General features: G+C 41.5%; 1 protein-coding gene across 1 annotated transcript; it reads left to right on the top strand.

The window, feature by feature from the left end:
* Positions 1–52: 52 nt before the first annotated feature.
* On the top strand, positions 53–24,362 carry map7b (microtubule-associated protein 7b; the record flags this gene model as incomplete). The annotated part of the gene is made up of 19 exons (XM_084560698.1): positions 53–98; positions 12,300–12,464; positions 12,565–12,642; positions 13,192–13,355; positions 14,911–15,028; positions 15,895–16,005; positions 16,821–16,916; positions 18,073–18,192; positions 19,471–19,619; positions 20,428–20,567; positions 20,797–21,035; positions 21,150–21,300; positions 21,396–21,567; positions 21,725–21,829; positions 21,921–21,971; positions 22,064–22,088; positions 22,215–22,335; positions 22,429–22,607; positions 22,720–24,362. The coding sequence occupies 19 exons, from the start codon at positions 53–55 to the stop codon at positions 22,728–22,730; spliced, it is 2,241 nt and encodes a 746-aa protein (XP_084416824.1). The 3' UTR covers positions 22,731–24,362.
* Positions 24,363–24,373: the final 11 nt, after the last annotated feature.

Below are 24,373 nucleotides of genomic sequence, written 5' to 3'. Positions count from 1 at the left end.
GCAGGTCGCTCTGGTTCCTGTCGCTGATCCCTCTCAGCTGACGTCAGGAGAAATGGCGGACCAGGATGGCAGCGACACATCTCCTCCGGAGTCCCAAGGTGAGTTCCTGCTGGCAGGAAACTTTACTTTACTTTACTTTAGACAAACTTTATAACTGGACGTGCAGTTGCCCAAAGTGCTAAAGACAGCTCAGTGGAAGGGCTGCGGTCCATTTACTTGTTGTTTGACGCTGAATTACAGAGAGACTCGGAGCCGGGTCGGGTCACGGGAGTGGGATTAACTATCAACCAACTCACCCAACCGGTTGCTTTTACGTTTATTAAACACGACATGTCCCGTAGACTACTCTGACATTTTTTTTAGTACTACCTTTGTTGTTTTTGTTGAGAGACACTTTGAGCTCCTCCTGCGCCGGCAGACACCTGTTGCTGACATTTTGTCAAGTCGTCGAAAAGCGTCTTCCGTTGACGTGACAGGTGAATTAATGAGAATGAACAGAGGGTTATGGAGGAAGACAAGTTATGTGTCTTTAGGCTACTACTTTAGTCAAAGGCTTTTACGTGAAGTTTTAAACATGTCATGTCCTTTATATAGTCTAAGCTGGCTTGTTAAGAAACCCAAACAGTTTTTAAAAAAAACACCGAACAACCGGACAACACATATACGGCGTCGTCATTTATCAATTTAATGTTAAAAAAAAGAAAATGGCCACTCCTCTTCACTCCACTACGCAAAAAAAAAAAAAAAAACATAAACCAACGTCGCGGCTAAATACTGTTTTACCTTAGTAATATGGCTTAGCAGTTGTCACCTATCCCCAAAATAAGTAAAACATAATAATAATAATAATAATAATAATGCAATATTGAATCACAGACCAAACAAGTTAAGCTGCACTGATGTCTTGTTATAAAAAGGAAGAAAAAAATAGTAGGCCTATGTTTGAATCACCTTTAGCCACAGCCTAGTTCGTAATTATATCTCAGGTGTTTTCTATCTACTGTTAATAACAGATTTCTGTCTGATATCATTCATTGGGGTGTGGTGCCTTTATTTCTGAGATTTTTCCCGGTTTATCGACTATGCGTCGGTATCAGTCGATGTTCCATCTCCTACTATCACCGATAGTAGTTGGTGTTGCGTGTCATCAGTTTTGTTTGGATAAATCTTGTGTTTCATAAAATAAATAAATAATAATAAAAAAACATGCATAAAAAGTATCTTTGTGATATGAAAGATGATTGTATAAATTGCTGTTCTGATTTTTACAATACGTTTTCGATGTCATGGCTCTTAGAAGCTGAGCTATGTTAATGTGTATAGTGGGGTGACCAGTTGGCAAAGCTGCCAACGTTGTCTAACCATGTCACTAAAGTCAGTAACCTTGCAGAGTTCACTGCCATGAGATCTTCAGTTTTTTCTATTTTTTGCACCACCATGTTTAAGTTTACCCTTGAATGCCTCATCACCTGGAAATATATCTAGTCATCCACTGCCGTGGCACGTTTTTTAACATGCTGCTTTCAAGCTGTCCAATAAGCTTGTATTAATAAAGTAATTCTTTTTATGTATGCTACTTATCTTATATTTCCATGCTGGGACAGATTTTAATCTACACAGGCCACTGATCCACAAAAGGTGCAACTTTGGCACCAACAACAATTGTGGCTCTAAAAATGTCATTGCTGAATCTCACAGGATTATCACCTGTTAACCCAAATCTGCCATTTGCCAGTGACATGCACTAGCTGCCCTGAAATATGCCTGCACCAAAATGTTACTTACTAATTGATGCACCTGTCTTGTGAGTAGTTACAGTACTGTCCACTGTCCTGTCCATCATCAAGCCTACATACAGTAGTAGGTAAAGATGACTGATGATATACATGTATAATATTTCTGTTTTATTTGTTTGATTGGGTTCTGGTTGTCTACTTTCAGTACTGATGTGAAAATCCACAGATTTTTTTTTTGTCATTTTCATGCAGAAATGTAGAAATATTTGATGGATGCGGCACTGTACATTGCATTGTTACATTTCAACTAAAATAAATTTGCAAGCACTTCTATAAACTAAGCCTTGTAAACGTAGAAATTTTTCATGAAACATATTCATTTTTGGTCACGGTTCTGTTGTTCTGAACATCTAGAATCAAATTTTTGATTATTATAATACTCCCTTCCAATCCTTTTAAGTCCTCAGTAAAAGCAATAATCCTCTTTACCTAAGTGTCACACTTGATTAAAAAAACAACAGTTTATTCAAAAACGTAATAATAATCATAATATACTTTTTTTAGTCAAGCAGTTAATGTCTGTCTGTGACACATTCAATAGGTGTGAGAAGGGTGTGTAGTCTAACCTATCAGGTTAAAGTCTGAGCGTAGGATTACAGCATGGCTCTGTCCTGCAGGGACAAAGATCAGATTGCTCTTTCATGAATGTGTGTGGTTGTGCAGCATGGGTTATCAGAGGAAATGGGACAGGAATTGCTCTATATAGCCATGAAAAAGACAGGATTTGAATGTGTTTTATTAGTAAATATTACTTATTGAAGACTTGCATAAGTTTATAATTTTATAGAACAGAAGAGTAGAAGAGAAGAATAGGTGCACCTGTAACAGGTCTGAGCCAAGAGGCCTATAAAGGGTTGTCTTCAGTCAATGTATTGCTTTGCCTCTGCGGCAGAGTCCTGCTGGCATCAGGCTAACATGCTGTCTTTTTAATCTTTGTCTATTACCTTTTGTAGATTGGAGATTCATGTGCACAAGCACACACCACCTGTAATGTTTGTTCAGGTTGGTGTTTGCACTGTTGTGTGACAGGCCTTCGGTAACTGTAATAACTTTGCACAGCTTAGGATCAGTTACTGCAATAATACTGCTCAGATATATGTAGTGATGTACTACACATTGCTACTTCTGTCCTGTTGTAAAGAACCAATATGAGATATTTACCATACTACCAGGGTACAGTGTGTCAAATAGCTGATGGCTCTTTAAATGGAAGATGAGGCGGAGCCATATACCATGTGCTCTCTGAACACACCCCTTCCACACAGGCAGTTCCAGTGCTGCATTGTTTGGTTTGGTGTGTGCATAGGCGTGCATTCCTAGTTGTGTGTGTGTGCGGTGTGTGTCTGTGTACATTAGATGAAAGTGCGCCTGCTCTGTGACTTCTACCCTCGCACTGTGTCATTGGTCCATGTGCTGCTGTTGTCAGGGAAACCCTTTACCGGTACCGGCTCACCTTCCACCACTGGATTTGCACTGAATATTTTAACAACCGCACTGCTCTCATACCCGTGTACTGTATTTAGTGGCACTGTGTGTCTGTGTGTGTGTCCTGTGTCTGTGTGACGTGATCCTTCTGACAAGTTTACATTTGCCAAGCAAGGGAGAGCCAAGGAGGGGAAAGAGGGGATGCAGTAAAAGTAGCAACAGCAGAGACAGCATCCCTTGCGGAGTGCAGGAGTGAAAAGAAGTCAGATCCAGACAGCTCTCGACTGAGCCAGTCTTGTGGATTAAGTTTTCTCTTTTAAGCCAGGCTACAAGAGCTCATCCTTAGACTCTATCTCACTCTATTTTACTCTCTCTATGGCCGGCACTGCCATCGCAGCCTTTATGGACATGGCACACTGAGCTGCTCTGTTTGTCTGTGTCACACTCTCCATCAGCGTTACTCTGTTCTTCCTTCCTCACCCTTCTCTCCTTTTCTCTCTACTTTCTGCTGTCTCAGGCACAGAGCAGCAATGTGTAGCCAGAAGTAAGTAGCTGCTAGCATTAGCTGCTAGCTGTCTCCATCTTTCCAGAGAAGAGGGTTTTTAGGGGTGACCCCGATCACCACCATCCTCTGGCATCCATCACTGACCTGCCCCCCCCCACACCCCCCACCCCCCACCAAAGGGCGAGATGGGCAGTGGTTGGGTGAGTTAGCTAGGGGCTCAAGGGTTAGCAACAGGGCAGGAAATGCCAGATAGTAAAGGACGAGGAGAAGGAGGTGGGTGTCCGCGGGACAAGTGGAGGCTGAGGAAGGGAGGCAGCCGTTCAGCTATCCCGGCACTCTTCACTATCACTGAGGAAGAGGAGGGACAGAGACGAAGAGATGGTTGGAAGAAGAAGAAAAGAGGTATGGAGGAAAAGGAAACTGACAGGGGTTCAGGTTTGGATGCGTTATGCTGTTAGAGATTATTTAAACCGTTAAATTGTTTGTGAGTGAGTGAGTGAGTGAGTGAGTGAGTGAGTGAGTGTGTGTGTGTGTGTGTGTGTGTGAGAGAGAGAGAGAGAGAGAGAGAGAGAGAGAGAATCAATATCTAGGACAGAGAGGCTACTGGGACAGAGAGATGTTTAACCAGTCTCCAGACAGTCCCAGCAGCAGACAGTCTGAAAACAGATCTGAAAATGTGGGTCATTAAAGACAAATGTGCATATGTGTATTTGTATATGTGTGTGTGCTGTCTGCTCAGTTCTCTTTAACCCATCCAGCTCAGCCATCCAGAGACAGGTGGCTGACAGGACTGGTGAGCAAGCACAGTTTGTGTTTGTGTGTGTGAGTGAAAGTCTGCTGACAAGGCAAGATCGGGTCAAGACAAGGACAGCAGATGAGAATGAAGGTGGAATCCACTCCACACATGTATGTGTCCGTAATGCATCACTAAGCAGGGCAGTCAGTCGACAGGACCACATGTGATCACAGACATAACTTTCCCGTTTAACTAACACTCCATATAAAATGTTGTTTTTGTTTTTTAGGGGGTTAATATTTCATGCCTGTTGTGTCATATTTCCTCAGACAGTTGTTTTCAGGAACTCGTTTCTGTCTTTCAAATTAAATTCAGGTCTGAACATTAAGGTGAGTGGAAAAAACAAAGCACAGTAATTTAGGTAGAGAGTATTTTAGACTGAATCTTGAGGCTTAATGGTTTCTTACTACAAAGCTATTTCTATCTAAATACATTATTTTTCTGCACCAGCTATATAAGGTCTGATTTCTAAATTGTTTTTCCTTTTAGTGTAAAACATTCGTATACATACTTTAGGTCCCTCATGCCGCAAACATTCAAGTAAGTGCACACTTAAACCATAAATAATAAAGGAGAATAGATGGAGAGGACAAGAGAGCAGTAGAGATGATTGTGTTGTCTCTCCGTAAGCATTATCCCAAAAGATAAAGTCGCTGCTTTTGTTGGATACTTGTCTTTATTGTAAAGATGCCAAGTAAGCCTATTTTATCTACAATGACCTTAGCCTACCTTTTAATATATGTATAACAGCGTGGACGTCATAAAAATTGATGGACTTTTAAAAAACATGTCCTTTGGTGAGCACTGGGGGCTTAAATTCTGACCCAAATATTCTCACAGACTGATTTTGCTCGATGAGCGACTGTTGCTACGGTCCATGTCCATGCCATTCCAGTGGGTTTTATGTCTTGTTGAGTTCTGTTTATTGCCTGAGCTTCACCTGAATGTCTGTCATGCGTTAAGTAGGAGAGGCCAAACATTTAAAAGTTTTGCTATTTTACATCCGACTGTCACCGCATGGATAACACTTCTTTGAGCCAAAAGATTGGTTACATATTGCTACCCCAGATTCTGTGAGCATAGCCGTTGTATGTTGGCATGAAGTGCTGTCAGATGTAGTAATGTCAGAGCTGCTTTATGACTACATGGACGTAGTATAGGACCATCCCCACTTTGAATGTAAATCATGATAAAGATGGTTTCTCTTCGCATATCCAAACAAAGTTTAAAATATGCCACCATGAAATGTGAGACAGCAAATTGACACTGCTGGATGGTGGCGGTTTCTATTATTCATGGCCCTTTTTGATGACACAAGACATTCCTCCTACCATTTGATCTGAAACTTGTGTTTGCAGTGTGCAGTGAATGCAGCTTGTGTGTACTAGAAAGCTGATGCCACCCTTCCTCTACCTGTTATCAAGGCCTGAATGTGTAGCTATTAAGGAAGACTCCTATCCCTGCCCCCTTTACCTCTCTGGTGGCTGGAGCTTACAGTTTAGCTTAGCATTAGCAGCAGCTAATCCTCTCAGGCTGCAGGGGAGGAAGGAGCAGCACAGCATGCTCGCTGCTACCCACTGACTTGGACAGCAGAGCATTAATCGCCAACTCTGACCATTTAATCTGACTGCCAATGAATGCAGATAGATTGGGGGTGGGGAGCATGCACACAAACACACACACACACGGCACAGAGGAAGGGAGGGGCAGATTAAACAGTCACACTCTCGCTATGTCTCACTCTCTTTGACACACATGCTCTTATTACACACATATACATGCACACATGGACAAAAGGATGGGGGTTGGAAAGTCGCCACAACCTGTCTCCCACTGCCTCTCAGCAGCAGTGACACGGACCGTAACTGACCCCTCTCTCTTTCTCCCTTCCTTTTTTCCCTTTATTCTATAAATAGTTGAGTTTGGATGGATTTTTTGGCTTTCTCATTTGTTCCTCTCAGTGAACCATGGACTTTGAATTTGAGCTTTATCTTCTGCTGGGAAAGATGTTTTCAGGAAGTAGAAACGTTGAGTCCAGTCGTCCGGTTTGAGTAGTCAGAGTGAACACTTGCCAGGGGAACAAGAAGTCCTATCTCAGGATTGACCCCTGGAATTATGAAACACAATCCAGGTAAAGAACCCAGGCCCTTTTTGTCATTTTACTTCATTTAGATATAGTATTAGTGATATACCAGGGGAATGCAACTAAGGTCCCGAAACAGGGACTCTGCTTTTAAGAGCATTTTAGTCCATGTGCTATGCACCCTTAGCACTCAGTTGTTGGGTCATCCCAGACCCTGAAACTTCTGCCAAGTTTACATCCATACATATTGAACAGGGTGCTGGATGGAAAATGAGCACAGATAGTTTTTGTGGCTTTTTAAGTGTTTGCAAAAACTACATTGTTAAACCAATATGGGTTTAAACGTCTGTCCTTTATAGGACTTAAATACTTTTGTACATTTGTGTTCTGCAAATCTAGGGAGGAAAGTCATGTCTAAGCATGGTGAAAGGTTGGCTGAATCTTCAGAGGTTCACTTGTGACCATGGTTGTAAGGACATTTATTGTTGACAGCTAGAATTATACTCCATATAAAACTGACTTTAGTGTGTTTGCAAAGGCTGTTAAACTGCTGCCCAGTGCGCACAAGCAAATATACTCATTGCTATTTAAGGGTTTGTTGGTATACTGACCTTTACAACAGATGGATGAGCATTTGAGTTCCAGTGACACTTCTTGATCTACAGTCTGTTCATTTTGTTTTATACTTATATCAGGGTTGGGTCATTATATCTGTACCAACGAGTTTGTGTATTGTTTTTAGGAATGGATGAAAAGGCATATGAATCAGAGGTGATATAAAAATCAGATTAACAAATGTGGAATTCTGGGGAAGTTGAACACTGACAGGAAAAGTTAAAGGCCCTTTGTGAACTTTGAATACATGGAGTCAGGTGGCTGTGTTACCCACTGCGTAACTACTATATTAGGGCATAGACACTTTTTTGTGTAAGGTTCAGAGTGAAAACATGGTAAGAATCTTAGCCACTGCAGTTGCAGGTATTTCATTCACCACAAAATTGTTCTCCCTCTACTCTCCTCCTCGTTCACTCTGTAAGGGTATTAGTCTGGTCAAATTAAAACCATCTGCTGCCCTGACCTGGCCTCATATGCAACTCACAGACCAAAGTCACAGATCTTTGACGTTTGGTGACCTCTTCCCTGTGCCAACAAAACTCCAGTTCATCACTTTCTATTTAATTACTAGGCTCTCTCAGAAAAGTCTTCCCTACATTCATAGATTTTTTTTTTAAGTCTGTTTAAAGTGAGAGTCCTTATTCAGCCTAATTGTGAACAGAATGTATAAATTAAATGTGGGTATACATGTGTACAGTATGGACTGCGATACTCCTGCCATCATTACTCTGTCACCTCAGAATATGAGAATAATGGATGTGTGGATGTGTATATTTTGAAAAAAATCATTTGATACCTATTAATTGATGTTACAGATTTTAGTTTGACATGGACATCTAGACGTTGTCATGGGTGTTGTTGTTAATATTGGCCACATTGTTTTTTGCACATGTAAATAGCTTTAACTAAGGATGTAACAATCAGTATCAGGCCGATCCAGGCATTTCTAAATTGATTGGATCAGATCGGTTTCAGGCTTTAGCCAAGACCAATCTTTGGTAGTTTTTTATTTTAGTACTGCCATAAACCAGAACCACGTTCTTGTAGCGTTAAAACATCGTCTACCTCTGCGTGGACTAGTGCCAAAGCTGCCAAAAAGAAACAAAGGAGTAGACGTTAACTTCTTGTTTGGCGAGGTGGTAGTCGGAGATCATTTTTTTATACTACCAGTTTTATTCGCCACCAACCAAAAAAAATAAAAAATAAAACACAGTATGGCGAGTACACTCAGGCAAAAGCTGCACCAAAACAACAACAACAAGAAACGCTGAGTGCTGCGTTTAAAATAAGAGAAATGTTTCCTGGAGAGAAGGTCAACGTGAAAATATTCCAGAGAGCAATATAGATTTTATGGCGTTGGATGACCAGCCCATTTCTGTAGGCCTGAATACAGTCACATTGTGCACACGTGATCTAGGAGAATACAAGGAAAATAAGAAAAGCCCTTACGAATCTCGAGGGGAGGAAATTTTGTTTATTAAAGATCGGATTTGGGACTTGGATCGGCCGATACTGAATATTAAAAGATTGGTATCACATGGGAGACCAAAGAAACTTGATCAGGACATCCCTAGCTTTTATTCTTATATGTGTACGCATGAATACTCATTCCTACATCCTGTGTTGATCATATCTGTGCTCTGGCTTCTTTATTTTGTATCAGTTGTATTACTACTTCCACGTGTAAAGACTTAATTTCTTACAAGAATTATTTACAACCTGTTTGTGTAACAGTAGGTTAGTTTACAATAATCAATCATTAACCATGTCCATGGAGGCGTGCTACTGCTCTAATAATGGTGTTGTTATGACTTGCCACTTATCATTCACTTGACAAGTCACTATTTATCCTCCTGTCAGAGTCTTGGCGTTTCTTTGAAAGTGAATAGCTGTTTCTGTGTTGAGAGCATTCCCAGCTTTTTATAGTGAAGTGCTCCAGTTCAAGCTGTCAGATTGATGAGAGCGGTTCTGCCCTTAGTCACCACTGTCTCATTGTACAGTTGCCTACTCTGCCCCTCTGAACGTCCACTTCATCACTAGATGTTTACTTGAAGGGATCTTGCACAAAAGAAACATTTCAGTACTTTGCCTTTTTCATGCAAATTTATGAGATTCAGACATCTCATTCAGAGTTCACATTTATGCTGTATTTAATCCAAAAGTGATTTCTAATGTCTAGTTAAATATTTGCCAGGAGCACATTAGCTTTTAGCTCTTTTGTTTGAGGAAAATCATTTCAGGGGGAAATAATATACAGTCCCAGTCCAGCCTTTCCTGTTATAACAATAGTCCTTATAAAACCCTCGGTCCACCTGAGGCGGGGTAGACCTGTGAATGCTTGTGTACACACCTCTGTCTGCAGATGTCCCATACACTGTGACATGCAATACCTAGACGTGCAGCTATGACCTCATGTCTTTGTCCAGCTTGTCTTTTGTGGATCACAAAAAATTTCACAGTGTGTTACACCTGGATGGAGAGATTAAACTGACAATGTTTCCTGCAACACACCTTTTTCTGGTTTAAACGTACAAGCAAAACAGAGGCATAAGAGAATCAACTTGTAGCCTTAAGGCTCTTTTAGAGTACTGTGGGACCTGGACATCGTAACTTACGCACGCAGCCTGCGCCGGTGCAAGCCCTTTATACTTGTGCGCTCGTCAGTCTGGCTTGCTCTGTAACAGCAACACCCAAACAGTAGTCAGCGCTGTGTCTTTTTTGCCAGTCGGGTTCATTTTTGTTTCTACTTTCTGCTTCACTTTCGACAATGGTGACTGAAACTTTTGATGAACACGAGTCATACAAATGTTTGTATCTCTAAACTTCCTCAGTTAACCTTTCCTCAATGTTTCCATCTTTATTGATCCAAAGCAATCAATTTGAAAATTGCAGAGATGGAGAAGTAGCTGGAAATACTAAAGCGAAAATATGCTGCCAAGGGGACCAATCACAGCTCTTGCGGTCTGCATTGCCGCGGTGCATAGTTGCATTTCTGGGGAGGTGCACGTCAGTTATGGTGCTAAGGTCTGCGTAGGGTCTGGGCTGTTGCTGTGGCTTCTGCACCAGCTTAACGTAGACCTCTAAACCGCCTATGAGATTTGAAACTTGGATTTTGCAGCTCTCTTCCTCTGGCGTCATTAATAGGTAGAAAAGGTGATACGTCAGTAAAGGATAGAAATAAGAGTGTTGGAAAGAAAGAGAGGGAGAGAACAGTGTCAAATAGGGTGTGTTGATATTTTAGGTAGACTCCATATTTTCAGTTTGTCAGGCTAGTCTTTGTCAGGTGGACTGATTTAATTTGGTCCTCTTTCTGGGACACACTGGTCTCTGTGGACACTTTGCTCTCTCTTTCCTCACCACCACCAAGCGATGTGCTGAAAGCTTGTTTTGTACACCTACAGTACATCTAGTATACAGTTCTTCCAGTCTGTAAATTGTGCAGAATCTTGCCAACAAACTGCCTAAATATATGCCATGGTTTTCAAACTCATTGAGTCCAACTCAAGACACATAGGCATGTACACGTTTTATTTTCATTTTTACATTTGAGACGAGTTCATGTGTTTCTGCATCAGGACCAGTTTTAAGCTCCGTGTCCAGGAGGCTTACCTGAAAGTGCTGAGTCACCTGCAGCCTGATAGCGCCTTTAATCAATAACCCAACTCTGAGCTACTGCAACTCAGTGGGGATATTTGAGAATAAAAGGTATACAGTACATTTAGACAGTACATACAGTACATTGTTGTAAAACCAACTCTCAAACCGGCTCTTAAATTAGCTTTTAAAGTTAAGAGGACCGACCTTGTGTATGTCCTCACAACCAAGAAATGTCAGCTATGGCTATTTTGAATCAAAATTCCTACTTTAAAGACAGAAAGACGTGCATGGTGGGAGACACACACGCACAGGTTGGGTGTAATTGTAAAATTTCCAACCAGCCACATTTAGTCCCACGACAGGCCATCGTTGATTTATTAGCAGAGGTATGCTTGCAGTGCATTAGCATTTTCACCACAGCTGAAACAGCATTTTTATTGCTTTTATTCTTTGTTCATCTTTACTTAAGCAATAGTCTTTACTAAGACGGGCTGTAGCTTTGTGATTATTGTGTGATTTAAATTTGTTTTACTACTTACCAACTGAATAATGGTAAGTATGCAATAAAAGATCTGAAGATCCGCTTCTGCTTACAGCCTCCAAATGAAAAAACACATGGAGATAACATATTAATGATCAGGGTGCACAACCGCTCATACAGTTTTTGGTATTTGGTTTTTCCCATATGATTCACGAATTGCTGTTGCTAATTAATTGAACAGAATGCTAAAGATGGTTTAATTGTCATTTGGTCATTTACAGAAGGTGCACAATATGGCCCTACTCCAACTGTCAGTTTCTTTTAGTGCACTCTTTGACTTATGCTGTACAGGTCAATCATTTACAGAGCTGCATTTTCAAGCAGGCAGAATTAAATGAACAAAATAAGCTGCCCCAAAAAATAAATTGGTAATAAACTCAACCACTTACTCTTAACACAAACTTACCATTCAGGTTGTTGCCCTGAACACACTAATAATCCTGTAATACGAGTTATTATCATACCTTGTATACGTATAAGTATAAGGAAGTGCATTTTATACTGTGATGTTGAGTCAGCCAGTAGTCTAATTGCTGTGTGAGTGTGTAGCTGCAGAGTGGGGAGATAAACCTTTCAGGCTGGTGTGTTTGTTTATCAATGACAATAGCTTCACGATTAATTTATGGTTGTGGAAAAGTGTACTTTTTAAATATTTGGTAGAGCAAGACGCAGATTGTTATGGATAAACTAAGACACCTTTGCCACAGAGAAAATGTCCAGTCAAGTTCAATTGTGTTAATGGTGCTGTTTTATTTGGTAATAAAACTTTTATTACAGCTGTGGGTGATGATAATCTTTGCACAAGTCCGGGAACGTTAACCAGTGAAGGATCTGCCTGCAATTATCGCTTTCGATTTCTCTGACGCTCTTTCATCTTCTTTTCCACTTCCAATCTTTCCTCAGTATTGTGTTATGTGACATCTCTTTGTCTTTCTGTCCAGCATCCTACTCCCAGTATAAGTCGGAGGATGGCAGAGTGTCTTCAGCCACCCGTCCCAGCTCTGCAGGCTCTGGACAGACCTACACTCCGACTCTGACCCCTACACCCACTCCTAGTCGCGCCACCACCAGCAACAGCCCCAATTACAATGCTGCCACCAAAACAGGTAAATTGTACTGAGTAAAACAAAGTCCTATCGTGTTCTGTCTCCGTGTTGCCTGTTGACTTTATTTTATGCTACTGTTTAATTGTTGTTTGTGCTTCAGATTCATTCCTCTTTAACAAGATTGACGAGAGACTGAGGTTGGCCCGTGAGCGGCGGGAGGAGCGTGAGAAACAGAATGGTAAGCATTCTTGTGTGTTACAAAGAGTGGAGTGGCCTTAAATGCACTCTTCACGTTCTTCTTTGTCTTTCCCACAACATATTGTGACTGAACTTGGTTGGTAGCTGTGGTGAAATGCCTGATTCCCTGGTTGTTACATAAAGTCTAGGCTGAAGCCAGGCACCCTGTTGCCATGGATTCCTGTATTACATAATGAAGCGGTCTATGGGACAGGTTTTAGGAAGGCTGGTGTTGTTTTGTGGGAGGTTGTGATGGAATTTAGGATGTCAGAGCTTGATTATTGTTTATTTATTTTTATTGTTAATGTGTGCTTGTGTTTATACAGTAGTGTTATAGTGGTCATACGTCTGTCCCCAGCTGAGGGGTTGAGGGATTTGCTTTGTGTTGAAAGCTAAAGCTTAGTCACATGATCTACAGCTGACCCATCACACTGCTGCTATAAGCCTGTGTGTGTGTGAATTTTTGCCATGCACTCAAGTGAACACACTAATGCACAAAGATCAAACCGGTGTTAACGGTGTGTGTTTATGTGCACGCTCCGTGCTCCAGCTGCCAAGGAGGTGCAGTGGCAAGCGCGTGAGGAGCGAGCCAGGCAGCACTATGAGAAGCACCTGGAGGAGAGGAGGAGAAAGCTGGAGGACCAGCGGATAAAGGAGGAGAAGAGACGGGCTGCTGTGGATGAGAAACGACGGCAGAAACTGGAGGAGGACAAGGTTGAATTCTTACTCCTTATGTAAACACTAAGATGCTCACATCCAAATGAGTTGGAATTGACCTGCTCACCTCAGATGGGCACAATCACTTCCCCTTTTTATTCACACACCATGCCAGAGAATAAAGAGAAACATGTGACATTATGCATGTGTTAAAATACCACCCAAAGATGTTGTCAAATGCAGGCAATATACTAAAGTTACATATTACATGAGAAGAACATGTGGCAGCTACTGTGACTGGTTTTCATCCAGTGAGGTCCATGTCAGTCAAGAAAACACCCCCAAAACATACAGTACTTCTTATCAAGTGTCAGCACTATCCTCAACACCAACAAAATATAAAAAATATCTTAAACCTGTAGCATCTTGGGGAAACAACAATGTTTAGCATCTGTCAGCTGTTGTTTGCTGACCGTTCTGTTCTGTAATTACTGCTGTAGAGTGAAATAGATTTCTGGGCCTAATTAGGTTATTGTTTTAATGAGCTTGAACAGCATATGTCGATGACTTTGCAAAAGCAACTATTTATCTAGAGAGTAAAATCACCTTAAAGGTTAAATCTCAAAGTAAATTGCAGGATTTATGAAGTGCTTCTCATTAAAAGAGCTTTACGGCTCAAAAGAAAATACTAAATGTGAATACAAAATTATTCTGACAATCTGCACAGATGTACTATTTACATTTGTAATTTAAGCCTCAATCATGTATTTCCTTTCTACTTGCTTTCATTTAATATTAATATTAACATTCACATTTAATATATACAGGCAGAACTGAACTGGTTATATTTGTTGTGTCACATGGACAATGTTTCCTCAACCTGACTGAAATAATTCCAACTTTGTTCACGTGGACATTAGATTAAATGATCCAATAAGGTATGGACGTACCCCAGACCATGAATCAGAATGTACATTTTTTGACATGAACCACTTTGACCATGTCAAAAGGTTATATTCTGGTCAGCTTTAGAGCTGTGGAGGTTTAAACAAAAAAAGCTGTTTGCTCCCCAATTTAATGACGACACTTAATTGATTCAACAAAAGGAGATGACCAAGGAGGACCCACATTCTGACTAGTTGATCTTTTCAAAGACTTGTTTGAACTAATCTCTGTTTCATTACGGCTGTGACTCTGGCTCCTGGAAACTTGTTGGATTGCGTGTTTAGTTGTTTATCAAAGGCTTACAACACATCTCTCTATCAGATTGAAAATTCTTTCCATCTAGAGCAGTCTGTTCCTATTGAGTTAGTTACGCGAAACATTTTTGTTCTAATTGGGCTATTGTTGTGCTTAACAGTAAAATACTAATGTCCAAATGTAGCAGTTCTGATTATGTGGCATGTGTCCTGCCAGCTACTAAACCCTCAGATTTTCATTGTATGATCTAAATATGTTAGGGAGATGAATTTCTTCTTCTGCAGCCTAGAAAGAGTCTTTGAACTACTTTTGTTTTAGTTTTGGGCGTTTCATCATGCCAAGTTTGATTATATCTGCTATCTACTGGAACAACTGGACACAAAAAACTATTTGTTTGTCTTTGTGACTAAAGGCTCGTCACGAGGCGGTGATTCGACGGACGCTGGAGAGGAGCCAGAAAACCAGACAGAAGACCAACCGCTGGTCCTGGGGAGGAGCTATGCACACAAACACTCCCAGCACACCAGCCGGTACTTTAACACATCTCACACACTGCACACTACCTGCACACACTAACAGCACTAGTATGCTTGTATTCATTAAGGTGTATTGAAGCGCAGTGTTTCTCTACAGTTTCTTAATGGTTTGAAAATTAGTCTTGGTATTATTGATGGTTTCAGGTTGATTGAATACTTTTGATATGTCCTCTCCATGATACTTGTCTCTGTCTCTCATAAATATGTCTGCCAGCTTCTGCACGTCTGTATTGTTCTGCAGTGTTTATATTGAACTTTTCAGGTCCTCTGCCTCTGTTGATACTGCTTACTCACACCCATCTCTGCCTCTCCCTCTCTTTCTCTCCTGTTATTGTCCTTTACCCTCCTGGTCCAGGTTTTGTCGAGTCGGCTTTCCTCTATCCACTCGACCTTGCTGGACTGGAGCACATGCAGAGTGCTTTCAGTGTCTACTACAGATATGGAATGACGGCTCAATGTGAATATTATGTAGCACTGTGTCAGTTAGCCGGCTAGCTTTAGCACCGTAACTGTGCAGCACTGTTGTAGCTCACTCTCATTAGTCTAAATGTAGGCCAGTGTGAATGGCATGGTTAGTGGTTGTTGTTTTATGTGCATGTAGCAGTCCACATGTGATAATATCCCAAAGAATAGGATCATTCAGACCATTTTAGTTTAATGTCTAGATGACATAAGTACTACTTAGAACTAATTCATTTTTGAAGTGTTGATAGTTTTCCATGTCTAACCTGAATTAACCACACTAGAAACCTTTCAGAGACTGCTGGCTCCAGCTTTCTCTTTCTTCCCCTCTTATCTGTCTTACGTTCAGCTGTTCAATACACCATTGATTTGTCTCTGTCCTGTTTGTTTGCTCCTAGATGCTGACAGACGGTCAGTGTCTACAGTGAATTTATCCAAACACACAGATCCTGTCATTACCAAGCGCCTCTCCTCCTCCTCTGCCACACTCCTACACTCGCCAGACCGAGGTAACATAAATACACACAAGCGCCACCATTATTTATTACAGAAGCACTGTTATGATCTTTGGCTACACCTTACTCTGTCATTTTTAATTATGTTACATAGTAGTTTGGCCCTAATGTTTCCCTGTTTAATGGATTCTCAAAACTTTACTCTGTCCATCCCAATCCCTGATCGTGAGGCAATACATGAGGCATTTTTATGGACTATTATTCAGATTATTAGCAGTAAACTAGTGTCCACTTAAACGTAGCCACAGTTGTATTCTTTTAATCAGTAAATTAGGCCTGACAGTACAGTGGCCTTAATATCAATAAACACTAAACATATTATGTTATAGGACCTTAATTTGCTCTCTTCTTCAGTGAGAAAATCAGTGCCATCTCTGTCACAGTCAATATTTGGGTATAGCCAGCAGACAATTAACTTAGCTTAAAGAATGGAAAAGTGGAAATGGCAAACTGGGTCCTGTCCAAAGAAGAAGAATAAATTGGCCTTCACCACTAAAGCAGGGATCAACACATGTTTCATCCATCGAAAATCCGGGGAATACAAACAAGAGTTGTTCTTTTTGTCATTATGAGCTTACCAGTTTGCAGAAACATAACTGTTACTGCCATGTCTCGTAACCCATAGTAAAACCACAACCTGTCTTATTTATATCTATGAGATATAAAGACTTAGCTGGATAGAAATTGAAAATGTGTTCTTTAAGCTAAGGTAAGCTACGCCAACAAGCTGCTGCCCGTTATGTATGTTGTGTCAGTGGTAATGTCACTATTAGCTCATGCATTCTTTGATGTCTATATGTTGCTGACAGGCTTACACATGAGAACAGCCTCCTCCCCTGTTATAAGCAAAGCTCAGTCCAAATCCCGTCTACATCAGGGGAAGACCACGCAGCACAAAAACACAGGTGTTTTTTGGGGATTTTTGGTCTCTTACATTATACTCTGCACCTTGTCTTACAAAGAAAATAAGATCCTGGGCTGGAAACTGAATGTATTTCATAACATGCAAAAAAACTGTCGCAGTGAGGTTGAGAAAACACGAATGGTCAATTTCTAGGAATATAGTAGTATTCCATCACAAGAACTCATCTGTTGGAACATGTAAAACAACACGTTGATTCAGAAATCCGTCTGTTACAGAATGATGCGAGATTATATTTACAGTATCATTATCAATATGAACGTCCGCAGTCTAGCTCACACTGTGTATGTGCACGTGTTGCATCGGAGGATCAAGATTCCCCCCCCCCCCCCCCCCTAGCGTGACCCCTTTCTCTAATCCTCTGTGGGATAATCTTTTTGTTTTTGTGGGAACACTGTATGCTGCTTTTATCGCAGCTGAAAATTTGACACCCACATTTCAAACAATCTGACATACTGTATATCAACCAGTTAACCAATCACCCGTTATTATAATGTCAAAATGAACTCCGCACATTGACTCGAACTTTCTGTTTCATCAGAGTGGTGTAGGGTAGAGACTTATTGATTTGTACAGTTTTCAGCCCAGTTGTATCTTTGCCCCATCCTCAAACCTTACTGCAAAGCTGCATGTCCTGTGTCTCTTTTAAGTGGCTAATAAGGTTATCATGATTTAATCAATATCGCTCTATTCCTACTCAGGTAAAAGCCAAATATGTATAAGTTACTTGCAAAAAGCTGTCAGCATTTGTTGAATTTATTTGCCAGGTAAAATCACAGTTGTCTTGAATCAGTAATAATTAGAGGCTCATTTTCCTAAAATGCTGACGTGCTTTGCTCTGCACTCGTTATTTAAATGCTCTCCTCCCTGTGTTTGCCCTTGGTTTGCGCTTCACTCCAGGCTGTTTGCTTTCTATCATGATTAACAGTCTGTTGCATGCAGGTGGAGGTGTAATACAGCAGCCTGTGCATGGGTACAGCTTCACTTTAGCTCTCACTTACACTGCTGTGCAGTGTTAATGAAGGAGTGGGTAACAAATGCAGCATTCCTAATCTGTTCTTACTGATTGCTAAGGCTGATCAGTGGGAAGTCAATAGTTTTAGCTGTTACCATATCTAAAATGTTGCGCCTGTGTTCAGGGTTGCGCCGCCTTCCGTTGACGCCGTGGGAGAGCAATGTGGTGAACCGCCTGCAGCAGCCGACACACTCCTACCTGGCCCGCAGCCGCAGTGCCATGAGTTTGTCTGGAGACCAAACGGGTATGATACACCTAAGCCTGATAAAAAGCCTGCCCTGGCTTTTTAGGTCTGGAGGCGCCTAACACAGATGTTCATGAACACACAACACTATAAATCACTGCTTCTAGTGCTACAAAATGTAGCTTGTTTGTATTTTGGACTCTTGACCAGACTGGTTTCAAATGTTAATCAGATTTGGCCAGACTTAAAGCATTATACTGTCTCAAACTTCCTTTAACGGCCTGTATCAGGCACCTAAAGCTGTTTCGCGTTCCCCCTCTCACACACACATACACACACACACACAAACACAAAGGTCTAAATAAGTAAGCTGTTCAAGTATTTTTCCATTGATATCATGCCTTGTTTTCCTATGTCATTACCACAACAGCAGTGACTAGAGGCTATTTGTGGTGTTTTTTTATCATCCTTTTTTGATTGAAATTTGTCTTGGATAATACAAATAATTAGAAATCTAAAAAATTAAGATAAGTTACCGATTCATATGTAATATCTATCATATCCAACTTTAAATAACTTTCAGTCATGGAGAGATCTTGAAATGATGTGTTTGTTGTGAGCTACTGTTCCTGATATTTTACAGCATCTTGTGAAGAAAATACATGATGCTGTTTTGTTTGCTTGAAAGAAGTTTATTTCTCTACTTGTGTGTTTTATGTAACCACACTCTCTTGCGCTCACAGTGACCCACACACAACACAATCACACCAACTTTTGTTTTGGTTTCCTCTACTCTGCATGTGAAAATGCACTTCTTGCATGTGTTTATGTACTTGACTGCATGTTCACTTCTTTTGTGTGTAGTTATTAGTGGTTTGTCAAGGTAGAAATGCTTCCAACACTGGGATTTTTTTTATGTTATTTCCCAACTGCCCCTCTATATAACTCCAAGTATAACAGCACAGTAGTATAACTGTATGCTCTAACCTGATCAATCAGGCCAGATAAATCCCTTTACAAACTATTCCCAAATGATGGTTGCAGATATTTGCAGCAGTTCGTCCAAAGAGTAGCACTAATACTTTCTTTCTCTTCTTCTCTGTTCCTACCAATCATCATCTTTTCATTCCTCTCAATCCTCCACTGGCTTTCCCTTGGCATTTCTTTCTTAATTCATCTGACATCCTGCTCATTCCTTCCTTTCCCTTTTTAATCTTTTGCTCCTGTTCTTCAAACTCCCACTGGTTTCCCACAAATCCTCACACTGTCTGGTTCATACCTCCTTAAAAATTCCCACCTCGTACATCACTGTAGCCATGCCTGTGTGTCCTCGCTCAGTGTCCTGCCACCCCATGGGCTCCATGTCCTTTAAAGCCCTGCAGTCCCAGCCGCTCCCTCACTGCCGCAGCCACGAGAGGAGCCTCAGCAGGGAGACGGCTTCCTCGTCTTCCACCGCCCCACGTAGGAGGACGACCGGATCAACACAGGTTGGCGGTGCAGTCCATGTGTCAAAATGAAAGTGTCCATTTGTGATTGTGAACTGTAAGAGTGGAGGTTTTGTTTTTTTTGGGGGAAAAAAATTCTTAAAGTGATGTTAAATATTTCACATATCATGTTTCTGTTATTTTATTACCCTTTTATTACCACCGCTCCTTTTCCTCTTAGTGCCTCTTTCCTGTCAATGATGTCCCAGATCAGTCAGAAACAATAGATCAGTGTTTGTCATCACACACTATTGTCCCACTGTCCATCTGTCTGCTGCTGTGTCACAGCTTATGCCATTAAGGTCTTAGAAGGAAGGCATCTTCTGTATCTGTACTGTACATGTCACTCTCTGACTCAAAGTGAGCTGTCTGCATTCAGCAGATAATCCTGACCCACTCCACAATGCCAGTGGAGCACTATTTACACCAATTATACCCATTATGTGCCATAATGTTTTAGATACCGTTAAGTTAATATGATATTATGAGTGTGAGTGAGAATTGTTTACGTTGTATCTAAAAATCCTATTATGTTTGCCTTTTCTACAACCAAGAGATAATAGATGTGAAACAGACTTTTAATATTGGTTTTGTGGTGTCAGTGGTGGAGGTTATGCAGGGCCTTTTACTGATCATCTTCTTCTACTGAGGGCACCTCCTGCATCATCTGATTACTTTGTGTGTTGCTAGGGATGTTTTTGTGAGAGGGCTGTTTTAGCGACATTATACTGGGGTCCTGATTCGGGCAAGCAGAAAAGCTTCAAATAATGCTTTTTATCTATTTGCTCCACTACATCTGTTGCACCTACAGCAGAAGGACAGGGACAATGTCAGGAAGTCGTGGAGCAACCTGTCACTTCCACTGGCTCCCATTCTGACTTTGCCCCCGTGCAAGCGCTCCTCTTCTCCAAGCAAGAGAAAAAGCTTAGTGACAGCACCCCCTCCTGGCAGGTAGGAGAACATTCCCTGTGTGGGCCTGTGATATGAGGTGTGCAACAGATTTTTGACAGATTGGAATTATGGATTAATCAGAGCACAACTAGGGTGTTACCGATGGATGACAGAGAACTTAACAATTGTTTTCCTGACATGATTCACTGAGGAATCCGATATAAAACATAAATTACAGATGCCTGTTTTTGGACATGTTTTGTAGCTACTCCTTTTGCTTTGCACACAGACCTCCAATGAAGCCAGTTGGCCGCCCACCGACTCCCAAGCTGCTTAAATCTCCGGGGGCAGAAGACCCTGGAAACCTTCGTCCTGTCAGGGTCACACTAGAGAACTCCAACCCCTCAACACCCACCAGAGCCCAGGAGGCGGAAGAGGACGATCAGGTCCTCAGCCCGCCTCAGCCTCGTCCTCAGCCACTGGGTCAGAACAAGAGTTCAACTGAGCAGACACCAGCAGCAGCCAAAGGTCAGCATCCACTCTCCAAGCCTCTCACCTACAGTATAATCCTATGTAACGTCTGAGTGGTTAACAGTTTTTTAAGAAATGCTGATCAAAAAATTATTATTTGGTGCCTCCTAGAGAGTGTAAGCAGTCCTCCGACTCACAAGCCCTCAGCAGGCACCACAGATCCAGAGGAGGCCAGTCGCATCCTGGCTGAGAAACGACGACTGGCCCGCGAGCAGAGGGAGAGAGAGGAAGAGGAGCGCAGGCAACAAGAGGAGCAGGGGAGGTACGCTGGCTGTGCTGTTTGACGACATGTGTGAGGCAGGTTATAGTTCTAGAGGTGTGTGTCTTCATCTCTGTGACTTGTTTGTGCCTGCACAGATTAGCAAAGGAGGAGATGGCTCGACGTAAGGCAGAGGAAAGAGCGAAGAGAGAGGAGGAGGCTCAACGCCAGGCGGAAGAGAAGAGAAGGAAGGAGGAGGAGGAGAAGAAAAAAGCTGAAGAAGAGAGACTTCAGAAAGAGAAAGAGGAAGCAGAAAAACTTCAGAAACAGGTTAGTTATAACACACATACGTTAGCTTTCATTACATTTTCTGTGAAGTAAAAAAGCATTTCAAATTGAATGCTAAATTTAGCAGAACCACCAAGATGTCTGGTGTTGGCACTTCAGAGATCAAACAATAAAATGAACCCGTGTCTGTGTATGTTAGAAAGAGGAGGAAGAGTCTCGACAGAGGGAGGAGGCCGAGCGACTCAGGCAGGAGAGAGAGAAACACTTCCAGAAGGAGGAGGCTGAACGCCTGGAGAGAAAAAAGGTGACATACGCTCACATGTGAAGTCATGAACACGTGTTGTTCATAGAGTACAGTGCATCCTAAAGTTCTTTTACCCTCTCTTAAACACCAGCGTCTTGAGGAGATCATGAAGAGAACAAGACGTTCAGACACATCAGAAAAGGTGAAAGAGAGGAGGAAAAAACTCAAATTCTACCAGATATCCAAAAGTCTTTATTGAGTATTCATTCTCTTTTTTTCCCATCCCTTCTCTAGAAAGTCAGGAACGGAGACGGTGAAGGTAACTTAATATTTAAATCACCTCTGCAGCAGTATAATTTACAGGTTGCTCTCATGAGATGTCCTCTGTAGCTGTTTCAGTGATATGCTTCTCCTGAATACCATATTGCTTGTATTTCACCATCAGTGACCCCTGCTTCCCCTGCTCCGTCTGCAGTGACGGTGTCACATAATAGCAACGGCGACGGTCGCCAACACGAGCCCAACACAAACCCCAGCAGCACAGCACTGAGCCATCCTGACCAGAGGTAGAGTTGTAGGCAGCAGCTTGTTTCGGTTTGTCACATTTATATTATCCATCACTTTAACTAGAGTTTGACTGCAATCCTTTGTTTTTCCAGGGAGAACGGGGAGTTTGAAGAGGTGATTGAACTGCCTTCACAATCCAGGCTGTCTCCTCCTGAAGGGGAAGAGCAGCAGCCGCCGCAGGAAGGAAGAGTTCCTGTTTTAGCGTTCACAGAAAACGGCCTCCTGAAGCCTCTGAGTGGAATAGAGGATATAACAGCCCAGCAGGGACCAGGTCAGTAAGCATCCACTTTTCCTACATTTGTCTTCCTTAACTCTTCTTCTTGACTTGGTTAACCAACCAACGTTAACTCATCTTTTTGTTTGTTCGTTCTTCTGACGTTTAGATGTTGCCTGATGCCCCAGACATGATGACTCCACACCTGTAGAGACAGGAAGACGGGACAGAGAGAGAGAGAGAAGTGGAGAAACAAGGAGCTGTTCGACTGAATCAAAGGAAGGACCCACAGCGCCAGATTCTTACTTTCTCACCCTCCTGGGACAGACGAGCACCGCAGCCATTTCCCAAAGATGGTGTCTCCAAAGATCTCCCTAAAATATCCCCAGAGAGAAGTTATTTTCCCTCGACTAACTCTAGGCAAGAGCTCGTCTTTTCGTCTCTGACCTTGATTACACTCGGCCGTAATGTTTGTTCCGCGTGCACCCCCAGCTTATGAAGTGAATGTCCTGAAATCACAGGAGGACTTTAAACGCCGATTGTGACTCTCAAGATGTGTGATTGTGAGCGTGAATGGAGAAACTGATAATAATGTAAACTGAGATCTGATACTTGAAAAGATTTTTTTTTTTTTTTGTTGCTGTAGACATGCTGTAATCAGATGTGACTTTATAACTGGAGCTTATACAACACTGAGAATTACCAGGTTTCATTAATGCACTGGAACCTGCTAATTCTCATCTTTCAACATTTCTATTGAAATGTTACAGAAGAGATTGAACATAGGAATGACGTCAGTGTATGAATAAGTTGTATTGAGATTACTGGAAAGTGTCTGTAATGTAATATATTCTGCCGTGTCTACAGTGTTTAAAACTAGAGGTTATTATTGGGTTGAGACGGGGGGTGATGGAGTATTAAGGACTTTAGGTTTAATAATTACAACACGTTCTCTCAGACAACTGAGAATTAGAGTGTAAATGTCAGATTTTTGTTTAGGTCTATTTAATTGCTGTTAAGATAAAAAGTGATTCTTTATTTTGTCCTTCACTTTCTCTTCAAATTGAAGCCCTTATCATTTGTTTACCCTTCACATTTAAACCCTGTCAACGCTGCATCTCTACCGTGCTTGTAGCTTGACAGTCGCCCTTTGTTCTGGCCATGCAAGTAAAAAAAAATGTATTAAAATAATTAACATGTGATGTTAATATGATTCATTTGAAATTTTGGATTAAGGATTTCAGAAGAAATGCTGCTGCTTTTGATCCTCCTATGCCTTACTGCATTGTAGAAGGAATGAGGTGACTTTCATGAAGATATGCATTCCTAGTACGACATTCTGGCCACAAGTCCAAACCATACAGTGGCTTCCTTTCCTCGATTTATTTAAAAGCATGAAAGACAGTAATTAAATGTTCTTTCACCATATAAGAGCTCTGATGTCAAACTGCTTATCCTTTGAGGTTTTTCCATTACAGAAAGCTAAACACTGGAACCTGCGCATCACACTTATTTTCACCAATGCTGCTCTCTTTGCATTATGCTCTCAAACTTTTGCATTTCCTTTCCATCTTTAAAATAAAACAACCTTCAGACGTCTGTTATGTACTGCAGCTGACTGCCAGTAGTACATAACATGGAGATCACAACCTGGTAACTTGATCCTCTAAATTATGTATAAAAGTAAATATTTTACTAAGACCACAAAGCTTTGAAGCCCTTTAGTTCAGAGGCTGTGGGATGAGTTCTTTGAGCCACTGAAAACTGAATTCTCTGGTCAACTCTTGCAGCTGTACTGTTTGGAAAGTAAATAAAACTTTTTG

This window comes from Chelon labrosus, assembly GCF_963514085.1.
Source record: "Chelon labrosus genome assembly, chromosome: 14".
Classification (NCBI taxonomy): Eukaryota; Metazoa; Chordata; class Actinopteri; order Mugiliformes; family Mugilidae; genus Chelon; species Chelon labrosus.
The sequence above is the reverse complement of the archived record's forward strand: the minus strand, read 5'-3'. Positions and strand labels throughout refer to the sequence as shown.